This window comes from Myxine glutinosa, chromosome 1 (genome assembly GCF_964187855.1).
Source record: "Myxine glutinosa chromosome 1, kmMyxGlut1.1, whole genome shotgun sequence".
NCBI lineage: Eukaryota > Metazoa > Chordata > Myxini > Myxiniformes > Myxinidae > Myxine > Myxine glutinosa.
Window position 1 is genome coordinate 127,226,559 of NC_136261.1, and position 13,757 is coordinate 127,240,315.

General features: G+C 42.6%; 1 protein-coding gene across 1 annotated transcript; it reads right to left on the reverse strand.

Annotated features, from left to right (window-relative positions):
* Nucleotides 1-3,345: 3,345 nt before the first annotated feature.
* Nucleotides 3,346-4,813, reverse strand: LOC137428255 (growth arrest and DNA damage-inducible protein GADD45 gamma). Its single transcript, XM_068118190.2, has 2 exons — nucleotides 4,334-4,813; nucleotides 3,346-4,218 (listed from the first exon to the last, which is right to left on the reverse strand). The coding sequence occupies exons 1-2, from the start codon at nucleotides 4,552-4,554 to the stop codon at nucleotides 3,888-3,890; spliced, it is 552 nt and encodes a 183-aa protein (XP_067974291.1). The 5' UTR covers nucleotides 4,555-4,813; the 3' UTR covers nucleotides 3,346-3,887.
* Nucleotides 4,814-13,757: the final 8,944 nt, after the last annotated feature.

Sequence of the window (13,757 nt, forward strand, 5' to 3'; positions counted from 1 at the left end):
ATCCGCAAGGCCTTCACATATACTGCACACAAACAGACAGGGGTGAAAATATAACTTCCGTCCACCCTCGATTGTGCATTCAATTGACCGAATAGTTTGTGGTCATATTACTTTTAAGCGGTGAAGCCGCTTCAATATTTGGCTATGTCCTTCCTTCCATCCGTCCATCCAACCGTAAAAAATGAAGAAGAAGAACCTTTCAAAACCACCGTATTTTTATTCTAAAGGGTTCTAAAGGGTAATTTTAGAGGGGGTTCTAAAGGGTAATTATAAAGGATAATTCTCAAGGATTCTACAGGGGTTTGAAGGGTAATTCTAAGGAGTTTTAAGTTGTCAGCATCTGGAAGTCCTGTAACTTTCATGGATTGCACACAAACTGCCAACCTACACCGCTTCCTTCGGACACAGGTGCGATTTTTTTTTAAACTTCATGTAGATGTGTGAACCAGCAACTCTGACCAAATACACCACTTATGTGCATAACAAACGTGCACATAACTCAAAATTGCGTGAACATCGATTTTTGTGGATCTCTGCCTGGACTGTCCGGACCCAAGAGCTGGACAGAATGCTAAGACTAGAAGGGCACTCGGTGTAGAAGAAGGCCACTAGAAGGCCACTCAAGTCAGAGACTCAGACACTCAGAAACTCAGGGACTCGGACACTCAGAGACTCACTCAGACACAGAGAGACTCAAAGACTCAGAGACTCAGAAACTCAGACACTGAGAGACTCAGACACTCAGACACGCAGAGACTCAGACACTGAGAGACTCTGACACTCAGAGACTCAGACACTCAGATACTCAGAGACTCAGACACTGAGAGACTCAGACACGCAGAGACTCAGACACTCAGAGACTCAGACACTCAGATACGCAGACACTCAGCCATTCGGAGACTCAAACACCCAGAGACTCAAACACTCCAACACCCAGACACTCAGACACGCAGAGACTCAGACACTGAGAGACTCAGACACTCAGAGACTCAAACACGCAAACACTCAGATGAGGTATCATTCAGCATTATATGTGCTTTGTTTACGACGTTACTCCGTTCACGCTATTTTATTTACATCTCTATTGGTATATATATAGATACGGATTATTTATTTGTCTACGTCATTGTACACCGCTCCTTTACGATGCCATCTCCAGGCGCTGAATGACGTCATCCTGGGCAATGCCACGCCTTGAGAGGATTTGTTATTTATTTATTTATCTATTTGGCATGGGGACGGTGTACTTTGAATGTATCTACCTGTTTCATTTCTATTTTGGTACGTCTTGAATAAATTATTACTTTATAATCAAGATGGTGTTACTCGTTCCCTTCCGCGGTGCAATTCGGCTCTAAAGTCTAAATGAATGCAATTTGGTGAGTGTAAGAGGATGGGTAAATCCTCTTTACCCAATCAGATACCCATATGAGCTTGGATTATAAAAGCTCTGCCATGTTCCCGTGAATTCAGCTTTCCCGTTCACCTGGCTGCATCACGTGCTTTATTACTATGTAAATCCCACCTCACTCACTGTAGGTGTAGAGATTCCCCCAAAGGGGGGGGGGGGGGGGGTGAGGGTGCAGCACCGAACCACAATCGTGGTGCCTTGTCCGGCTGGCTGCACACGGAAGCAAAGTAATAAGTTTAACTGCTCACCCTAACCCAATTATGTGATGGCGGGTGTGGGATGGTGAGGGCACGAGGGACCTCAAACCGTGAAGACGGAGGGGGGCATTAGCGAGTAAAGAGGTTGCGAAATGCAATCAATTGAGCGAGAGTTGGGGTAGACGTGGATGTAAAAGAGGGAAAGGTGGAGAGAGGAGGGTGGGGAGGGTTTGGGGTGCAGCAGCTGTGATTCCACCGCCTGCGCCTTTGCAAATACGATAATGGAGGATGGGGAGGGGGGCTTGGGGGCGGTGCGACCCCAATCAGGATGCATTGTGCTGCGGCTGCTTGGCCTGAAAAGTCCTGCTGGAAGAGGGTTTAGTGAAACAGCTTTGCACGGTCAATGGACCCACCTTGCGCAGACAGCACAGCGAAGGCTGAACCATGTGTTAGGGGCAAAGGAATCGTTCCCTTAACTTGCTTTTTAAATCATTGCAAGGACAGCCAGGACTCAGACTCAGAGACTCAGACGTTCAGGCACTGAGAGACTTAGAAACTCAGACACTGAGACACGAAGACACTCATACACTCAGAAACTCAAACACTGAGAGACTTAGAAACTCAGACACTCGGACACTCATACATGCAGAGATCCAAACACTCAGAGACTCAGACACTCAAACACTCAGAACCTCAAACACTCATAGACTCAGAGACTCAGACGTTCAGACACTGAGAGACTTAGAAACTCAGACACTGAGACACTCAAACACTCAGACACAGAGACACAGAGACTGAAACACACAGAGACTCAGACTTGCAGAGACCCAGAGACTCAGACACTCAGAGTGCAGTCCTTTATACTCTGCCGCTCAACCCTCGAGATGATCAGATTCCTCGGTGGTCGTGATCCTCACCTATAGCAACCAGGGGGTCCGGGGGTCCGTAATGGCCTTTTGCGGGTCCTTCTGCAATGGTTCATTTCTGGCCAAGCTACAGACATCTTCAGGTCTTCATTCTGCATTGCAACGTCAGGGTTTCAGATAGACCATGACCAGTTTATGTGAACCCAATATCTGTAGCCAATACTAACATGGGGGTTATGATCATGTAGCCAATCGGGGTCGTCACAATGACAATCCAGGTGGTCCATAAGCGCACCTATGTGCTTGTGGGGAAAAAAAAATGTCCGGAATCCAAAAGACTTTTCAAGAGATTTTGACCTCAAGGAATCTAAAGCCATAGCCAGGTTAACACCTTGCAGACTCGTGTAGGTAACACCACCTGACCATCTGATTCACTCGGGATTTCAACAAATTCCTTCCCTCACCTACAGAGGGCGCTGCATCAGCAGCACAGACAATGGCACGCCACCTTGGAGCCCTGCGCTGCATATAGAAGAAGAAGAAGAAGAATCAAAATAACTTGTTTTCCCTTCCGGAAATTGCCCTTTACATTCATCAGCGTGCCAATGGAAAATACATTCCTGTACATAGTTTTGCTCCATCTGAGGGCGTGCTGCATTCCCAAGATGGAAACCTGTGCTCATTGAGCCAAGAATAGGTACTCATTGAGGATTCGATACTCGTGAATCACATCCCGACTCACCTGCCTCTCCTCTACACCTGCAGCCCACACCCCTTGGAACGAGTCTGTCTGGTTCTACTGACGTCACAATACAAAATTAGATAAATAAATAAATAAATAAATAAACAAATAATTACAACAAGCAGTTCGCTCATTTTGAACGTTTATTAAAAGAATTTCATCAGCGGCACTCAGGTGCACAAATTCCACGCAACGCAGGTAATGCAAGCATTCAACACGTGCATCACAGGTAACACGGACGTGGAGGGTACGGGACGTCCCCAAAGCTGGTAAATCTTCCCGAAAGTCCGTTTGGCTGTGAAGGTGACATTTTCGCAAAAGGTCATGTGAGAGGTCGTACTCGGAACCCACGGCTCATGGTCTCCATATTACGTCGAACCAAGTCACGCTATCCGGAATTAAGGTGAAAATTCCTCGGGCGGGTTTTCCAGGCTGTGGTATCTTATAGGAATCCCCCACAGATTTCTCCTTTCTCCTTCTCCTCTTCCTCTCTGCCCGGTGGAGCAGAGCAGGCCGAATTCCACGACCTCGGGGCTCTCGGAGCGGTGCCGGACGTCATCACGGCGCCGGTGACGTCACCACGCACCTTGTACTTCTCCCGCGGTGCAACCACCGCTCACTTCTCTGGACCGAATGAACACCCCGCGCACCGGGGCCACCGCGGCTCGGGCTCAGCGCTGCGGGAGGCTGATGAAGGGAACCCACTGGTCGCGGCCGCGGCTTTCCGCGCAGAAAGCGGTGAGGCGGTGCAGAGGCGGTTGCAGCAGGTGCGTCGCTCCGCGGCCGCCGCTCAGCAGCACGCAGTGCAGGTCGCGGGGCTCGTCGGGGGCGTTCGTGTCTCCGAGGAGCTCGGCGAGGCGCTGCACGCCGCCCAGGCGCAGCACGGCGATCTCGTTCTCGCAGCAGAAAGCCTGGATGAGGGTGAAATGGATCTGCAGAGCGAGATCCGCCTCGTCCTCCTCGTCCGCGGCCAGGACGCACAACAGGACGCTGTCCGGGTCCCTGCGGGGAAACGCACCAACACGTGTTTAGTACGGGCGCAAAAAAAGTACAGAAAAAGCACCGATGAGGAGTTACAATTGGGGATCGAGCGATGGAGCGACGACGCGGAACTTACACATTGAGCAGTTTGGCCGCTTCGTAAACTCCCAGGGTTGCAGCGCCCTGCTTCTGCGCTTCCAGCAGCAACTCTTCGAGCGCCTGTCCGGCCAATTTCTGACCCGTGCCGACATCGTTACCGACAAAGTCCTCCAAAGTCATGGCGACTTGGTAATCGGGAGCGACGAGAGGTCGATCGTTAGCGTTGAACACGCGCGAATGCTGAACGGTGCAGCTCATGTTCGTAGTGCGGAGCAAATCCTTCACGAGGTTTATATAGGAAACGGACACGCCCCCTTTCCACTCCTCCCCGCCCCCTTTCCACTCCCCCCCGCCCCCTTTCCGATCAGTCGATCGAGCGGTGGGGGGAAACCCCGCGGGATATGTGGAGTTTGCTCACGGTGCGTGCACGGACTGAATGGACGAAAAGGACGCACCCTCGGTCTTAGTGTCCCAGGAAGGGTCTCCGAGGTCCGCGATCACGAGAAGCTCGTATCGTATCATACCAGGCTCCTGGTGCCCGCTGTGGAAACAGCTGCTCCCGCGTGACCGCAGAAGAAATCCCGAGCACGTGGGGAATTCGCCTTCGGTGCTGTGATGCGGTCCACGCGCACAGGTGGCACCTGGTGTAGTCCCGAATCGTTGAGACGTTTGTTGAGCATTTTTGCAACACTTGATGTTTATGACTCACACGCACCGTTTAAGGGCACCATTGATGTATATTACATGCTGCGATAAATACCTCTGAACCAGGAGAAACATCGTCCTCATGAGCAGCGACGCAGCCGTCGGACACCGAATTTGCTTATCAAAGGGTCTAGTGAGACCATAATGTTGTGAAGCGCAATGAAAGCCCATGATGGTCGCACGTGCACCAGGTAGCCCATTATAGCCCTTTCACTTCACTTCCTAACATTGCATCTCCGATTAACAATAAAAATGGCAAAAATCCATGATTGTCCAGATTTCCCACATTTCGTATTCCAGGATGGAAAAAATCAAGATGGAATTAGTGCTGAGAAATGATCGTGCCTGGTTAAATGGGGAGCAAAGGGAACTGGATAGCAACAGGGCTCAAAGATTATGGAAGTTAAGGGTGGGAGGGACAGACGGCTCGGGAGCGAACAATGCAACATGGAAAGGAATGGGGTCTCGGGGGGGGACGGTGTTTGGGCCACGGAGGCGAAGACCGGCCCGCGGGGCGCCGGACAATGGCTCCATTATGCGGGGGCAGCGAGGCGCGGCACCGCGGAGCGCGCGCGCGCGGCGGCCGGGCACGCGCCCCACCTGCCACGTGCGCGCTCATGGCAACGCGCAGCACGAGTCGCGGCACGGAGCCCCGTCCGCACTCCGCACGAGGAGAGGAGGGGGGGCGACGGACGACGGTGCACAGAAACGCGCGTCCGCGTGCCCTCTGCGTGCGCGGCTCCTGCGTCCGCGTGCCAAGGACCAGGACGTACATACATGTTGCGATCCGTTTTACAACGACGTCCCGCCAAATTGTCCCACAAAGCTCTTTTGTAGCACCGTCACACTCGGGTCATCCGACACTGTACTGCACTACTGTACACGCCAATTGGCTTTTTTCCAGCACTGTACTGCAAACCTGTACGAGACAAAAGCGTTTCTGTGCTGCAAAATTGTACATGACATCGGTATTTTCCCAACGCTGTAAATGGTAATAGTTGTATGCAGTACTGTACTTCGTCAACACTATATCGTCTATACAGTAAAAGTGTCTGCAGTGCTGTCGGTTAGCACCGCGTCATTATCATTCGTTTGTTTGCAAATCTCAGTATCACCCAACTGTTGCACTGTAATGCACTGTACTTTCGCTTCTATGAACACGTTTGTTGCACTGTACTGCACTGTAGTTTTGCTTGTAAGTACACATTTGTTGCACTATAATGCACTGTACTTCCGCTTGTATGAACACATACGTTGCACTGTAATGCACTGTACTTTCGCTTGTGTGAACACACTTGTTGCACTGTAATGCACTGTACTTCCGCTTGTATGAACACATTCGTTACACTGTAATGCACTGTAGTTTAGCTTGCATGAACTCGCCAGTTGCAATATAATGCACTGTAAATCAGCACGTACAAACACGTTAGTTGCAATATAATGCACTGTAAATCAGCACGTATAAACACGTTAGTTGCAATATAATGCACTGTAAATCAGCATGTATAAACACTTTTGTTGCAATATAATGCACTGTAAATCAGCACGGATGAACACGTTAGTTGCAAAAAATGCACTGTAAATCAGCACGTATAAACACTTTAGTTGCAATATAATGCATTGTAAATCACCATGTATAAACACGTTAGTTGCAATATAATGCACTGTAAATCAGCACGTATAAACACTTTAGTTGCAATATAATGCACTGTAAATCAGCATGTATAAACACTTTAGTTGCAATATAATGCATTGTAAATCAGCATGTACAAACACTTTAGTTGCAATATAATGCACTGTAAATAAGCATGCATAAACACTTTAGTTGCAATATAATGCACTGTAAATCAGCACGTATAAACACTTTCGTTGCAATATAATGCACTGCAAATCAGCATGCATAAATACGTTAGATGCAATGTAATGCACTGTAAATCAGCACGTATAAACACGCTAGTTGCAATATAATGCACTGTAAATCAGCATGTATAAACTCTTTAGTTGCAATATAATGCACTGTAAATCACCATGTATAAACACGTTAGTTGCAATATAATGCACTGTAAATCAGCACGTATAAACACTTTAGTTGCAATATAATGCACTGTAAATCAGCATGTATAAACACTTTAGTTGCAATATAATGCATTGTAAATCAGCATGTACAAACACTTTAGTTGCAATATAATGCACTGTAAATAAGCATGCATAAACACTTTAGTTGCAATATAATGCACTGTAAATCAGCACGTATAAACACTTTAGATGCAATATAATGCACTGCAAATTAGCATGCATAAATACGTTAGATGCAATGTAATGCACTGTAAATCAGCACGTATAAACACGCTAGTTGCAATATAATGCACTGTAAATCAGCATGTATAAACTCTTTAGTTGCAATATAATGCACTGTAAATCAGCATGGATGAACACGTTCGTTGCAAAAAATGCACTGTAAATCAGCATGTATAAACACTTTAGTTGCAATATAATGCACTGTAAATCAGCATGTATAAACACGTTAGTTGCAATATAATGCACTGTAAATCAGCACGTATAAACACTTCAGTTGCAATATAATGCACTGTAAATCAGCATGCATAAACACGTTAGTTGCAATATAATGCACTGTAAATCAGCATGTATATTGTATAAACACGTTAGTTGCAATATAATGCACTGTAAATCAACATGTATAAACACGTTAGGCCTCAGTCACACTGGATCGTACGATTTCTGGATCGTGCGATTGATGGCAATCTGGCCGAGGTACGACCAATCGTCAATGTTTGCTACGCTCTCCATTTGCGATCGCAAACAGCGATTGGTCTTCGGGGTCATTTTATGATTGGTGGTCCGCGTGGTTGTGCGATCACCAACGATTGGAGAAGATCGATCGCAAGATCAATCGTATGTAAAAGTGAGAATAGTGGTGGCGATCAGCGACTAATCGTACGGTCAATCGTGGCGACTTGCGACCGCTCGGACAATCAATCGTGGCGACCTGCGAACGCTCGCACTACCGATCGTGAGGTTGAACGACAGGTGGCACCAACAATCGTCAGGTGGCAGGACCACTAGCACGACCAATCGTGCGACTACTTGACCCGCGATCATGCACGACTGGTAGTGCGTCCATGCTTTACTGGTGGTACGACAATGTAAGACATGTCTGCGACCTCTTACGATTTAGAATCGCAGGTCAGAAGTTTTGAACATGACCATCGACCTTGCTGCGACTGATTTTGCTCTGGCGATCACCCACGACCTCTGCGACTAGTCGCGCACTCTTTCTACGATTTGCCCGCGATTCACAAAATTTTCGGTCACAGCTAGGTCATAACCTGGTCGCAGGCCCGGTGTGACTGGGGCTTTAGTTGCAATATAATGCACTGCAAATCAGCATGTATAAACACGTTAGTTGCAATATAATGCACTGTAAATCAGCATGCATAAACACATTAGATGCAATATAATGCACTGTAAATCAGCATGCATAAACACGTTAGATGCAATATAATGCACTGTAAATTACAGCATGTAAAACACGTTAGTTGCCATATAATGCACTGTAAATCAGCATGTATAAACACGTTAGTTGCAATATAATGCACTGTAAATCAGCACGTATGAACACGTTAGTTGCAAAATAATGCACTGTAAATCAGCACGTACAAACACGTTTGTTGCAATATAATGCACTGTAAATCAGCACGTATGAACACGTTAGTTGCAATATAATGCACTGTAAATCAGCATGTATAAACACTTTAGTTGCAATATAATGCACTGTAAATCAGCATGTATAAACACGTTAGTTGCAATATAATGCACTGTAAATCAGCACGTATGAACACGTTAGTTGCAATATAATGCACTGTAAATCAGCACGTACAAACACGTCAGTTGCAATACAGTATAATGCACTGTAAATCAGCACGTATGAACACGTTAGTTGCGATATAATGCACTTTAAATCAGCATGTATAAACACGTTAGTTGCGATATAATGTACTTTAAATCAGCATGTATAAACACGTTAGTTGCAATGTAATGCACTGTAAATCAGCACGTATGAACATGTTAGTTGCAATATAATGCACTGTAAATTAGCATGCATAAACACGTTAGTTGCGATATAATGCGCTGTAAATCAGCATGTATAAACACGTCAGTTGCGATATAATGCACTGTAAATCAGCATGTATAAACACGTTAGTTGCGATATAATGCACTTTAAATCAGCATGTATAAACACGTTAGTTGCGATATAATGCACTGTAAATCAGCATGCATAAACATGTTAGTTGCGATATAATGCACTGTAAATCAGCATGTATAAACACGTTAGTTGCGATATAATGCACTTTAAATCAGCATGTATAAACACGTTAGTTGCAATATATTGCACTGTCAATCAGCATGTATAAACACGTTAGTTGCAATATAATGCACTGTAAATCAGCATGCATAAACATGTTAGTTGCAATATAATGCACTGTAAATCAGCACGTATGAACACGTTAGCTGCAATATAATGCACTGTAAATCAGCATGCATAAACACGTTAGTTGCAATATAATGCACTGTAAATCAGCACGCATGAACACGTTAGTTGCAATATAATGCACTGTAAATCAACATGTATAAACTCGTTAGTTACAATATAATGCACTGTAAATCAGCATGTATAAACACGTTAGTTGCAACATAATGCACTGTAAATCATCACGTATGAACACGTTAGTTGCAAAATAATGCACTGTAAATCAGCATGCATAAACACGTTAGATGCAATATAATGCACTGTAAATCAGCATGCATAAACACGTTAGATGCAATATAATGCACTGTAAATTACAGCATGTAAAACACGTTAGTTGAAATATAATACACTGTAAATCAGCGTGCATAAACATGCTAGTTGCAATATAATGCACTGTAAATCAGCATGTATGAACATGTGAGTTGCAATATAATGTACTGTAAATCAGCATGTATAAACACGTTAGTTGCAAAATAATGCACTGTAAATCAGCACGTACAAACACGTTAGTTGCAATATAATGCACTGTAAATCAGCACGTATGAACACGTTAGTTGCAATATAATGCACTGTAAATCAGCATGTATAAACACTTTAGTTGCAATATAATGCACTGTAAATCAGCATGTATAAACACGTTAGTTGCAATATAATGCACTGTAAATCAGCACGTATGAACACGTTAGTTGCAATATAATGCACTGTAAATCAGCACGTACAAACACGTCAGTTGCAATACAGTATAATGCACTGTAAATCAGCACGTATGAACACGTTAGTTGCGATATAATGCACTTTAAATCAGCATGTATAATCACGTTAGTTGCGATATAATGCACTTTAAATCAGCATGTATGAACACGTTAGTTGCAATATAATGCACTGTAAATTAGCATGCATAAACAGTAAACACGTTAGTTGCGATATAATGCGCTGTAAACCAGCATGTATAAACACGTTAGTTGCGATATAATGCACTGTAAATCAGCATGTATAAACACGTTAGTTGCGATATAATGCACTTTAAATCAGCATGTATAAACACGTTAGTTGCGATATAATGCACTTTAAATCAGCATGTATAAACACGTTAGTTGCAATATATTGCAGTGTAAATCAGCATGCATAAACATGTTAGTTGCGATATAATGCACTTTAAATCAGCATGTGTAAACACGTTAGTTGCGATATAATGCACTGTAAATCAGCATGTATAAACACGTTAGGTGCGATATAATGCACTTTAAATCAGCATGTATAAACACGTTAGTTGCGATATAATGCATTGTAAATCAGCATGCATAAACATGTTAGTTGCGATATAATACACTGTAAATCAGCATGTATAAACACGTTAGTTGCGATATAATGCACTTTAAATCAGCATGTATAAACACGTTAGTTGCGATATAATGCACTTTAAATCAGCATGTATAAACACGTTAGTTGCAATATATTGCAGTGTAAATCAGCATGCATAAACATGTTAGTTGCGATATAATGCACTTTAAATCAGCATGTATAAACACGTTAGTTGCGATATAATGCACTGTAAATCAGCATGTATAAACACGTTAGGTGCGATATAATGCACTTTAAATCAGCATGTATAAACACGTTAGTTGCGATATAATGCACTGTAAATCAGCATGTATAAACACGTTAGTTGCGATATAATGCACTTGAAATCAGCATGTATAAACACGTTAGTTGCAATATATTGCACTGTCAATCAGCATGTATAAACACGTTAGTTGCAATATAATGCACTGTAAATCAGCATGCATAAACATGTTAGTTGCAATATAATGCACTGTAAATCAGCACGTATGAACACGTTAGCTGCAATATAATGCACTGTAAATCAGCATGCATAAACACGTTAGTTGCAATATAATGCACTGCAAATCAGCACGCATGAACACGTTAGTTGCGATATAATGCACTGTAAATCAGCATGTATAAACACGTTAGTTGCGATATAATGCACTTGAAATCAGCATGTATAAACACGTTAGTTGCAATATATTGCACTGTCAATCAGCATGTATAAACACGTTAGTTGCAATATAATGCACTGTAAATCAGCATGCATAAACATGTTAGTTGCAATATAATGCACTGTAAATCAGCACGTATGAACACGTTAGCTGCAATATAATGCACTGTAAATCAGCATGCATAAACACGTTAGTTGCAATATAATGCACTGCAAATCAGCACGCATGAACACGTTAGTTGCAATATAATGCACTGTAAATCAACATGTATAAACTCGTTAGTTACAATATAATGCACTGTAAATCAGCATGTATAAACACGTTAGTTGCAACATAATGCACTGTAAATCAGCACATATGAACACGTTAGTTGCAATATAATGCACTGCAAATCAGCACGTATAAACACGTTAGTTGCAATATAATGCACTGTAAATCAGCATGTATGAACATGTAGGTTGCAAAATAATGCACTGTAAATCAGCATGTATAAACACGTTCGGTGCAATATAATGAACTGTAAATGAGCATGTATAAACACGTTAGTTGCAATATAATGCACTGTAAATCAGCACGTATGAACACGTCAGTTGCAATATAATGCACTGTAAATCAGCATGTATAAACACGTTAGTTGTAATATAATGCACTGTAAATCAGCATGTATAAACACGTTAGTTGCAATTTCATGCACTGTAAATCAGTGTGTATGAACACGTTAGTTGCAATATAATGCACTGTAAATCAGCATGTATAAACACGTTCGTTGCAATATAATGCACTGTAAATCAGCATGTGTAAACACGTTAGTTGCAATATAATGCACTGTAAATCAGCATGTATAAACACGTTAGTTGCAATATAATGCACTGTAAATCAGCACGTATAAACACGTCAGTTGCAATATAATGCACTGTAAATCAGCATGTATAAACACGTTAGTTGCAATATAATGCACTGTAAATTAGCATGCATAAACACGTTAGATGCAATATAATGCACTGTAAATCAGCATGCATAAACACGTTAGTTGCAATGTAATGCACTGTAAATCATCATGCATAAACACATGAGTTGCAATATAATGCACTGTAAATCAGCACGTATGAACACATTAGTTGCAATATAATGCACTGTAAATAAGCATGTATAAACACGTTAGTTGCAATATAATGCACTGGAAATCAGCATGTATAAACAGTTAGTTGCAATATAATGCACTGTAAATCAGCATGTATAAACACGTTAGTTGCAATATAATGCACTGTAAATCAGCATGTATAAACAGGTTAGTTGCAATATAATGCACTGTAAATCAGCATGTATAAACACGTTAGTTGCAATATAATGCACTGTAAATCAGCATGTATAAACAGGTTAGATGCAATATAATGCACTGGAAATCAGCATGTATAAACATTTAGTTGCAATATAATGCACTGTAAATCAGCATGTATAAACACGTTAGATGCAATATAATGCACTGTAAATCAGCATGCATAAACACGTTAGATGCAATATAATGCACTGTAAATCAGCATGTATAGACACGTTAGTGGCAATGTAATGCACTGTAAATCAGCACGTACAAACACGTTAGTTGCAATATAATGCACTGTAAATCAGCATGTATAAACACGTTAGATGCAATATAATGCACTGTAAATCATCATGCATAAACACATTAGTTGCAATATAATGCACTGTAAATCAGCACGTATGAACACGTTTGTTGCAATATAATGCACTGTAAATAAGCATGTATAAACACGTTAGTTGCAATATAATGCACTGGAAATCAGCATGTATAAACAGGTTAGTTGCAATATAATGCACTGTAAATCAGCATGTATAAACAGGTTAGTTGCAATATAATGCACTGTAAATCAGCACGTATGAACACGTTAGTTGCAATATAATGCACTGGAAATCAGCATGTATAAACAGGTTAGTTGCAATATAATGCACTGGAAATCAGCATGTATAAACAGGTTAGTTGCAATATAATGCACTGTAAATCAGCACGTATGAACACGTTAGTTGCAATATAATGCTCTGTAAATCAGCATGTATGAACACGTTAGTTGCAATATAATGCACTGTAAATCTGCATGCATGAATGCGTCTTTGTTACATTGCTGTCTACAGTACCTCAGCCCATGCTACGTCCAGACGGAAGCCAGTACACCTGTGACGTCAGCACGTTA

What these genes read in the sequence shown, in the direction of transcription:
- LOC137428255 (XM_068118190.2), bottom strand. Translation starts at nt 4,554, where the DNA reads ATGAGCTGCACCGTTCAGCATTCGCGCGTGTTCAACGCTAACGATCGA. An exon ending in GCGGCCAAACTGCTCAATGT is followed by an intron (nt 4,219 to 4,333) that starts GTAAGTTCCGCG and finishes GTTTCCCCGCAG; the next exon opens with GGACCCGGACAGCGTCCTGT.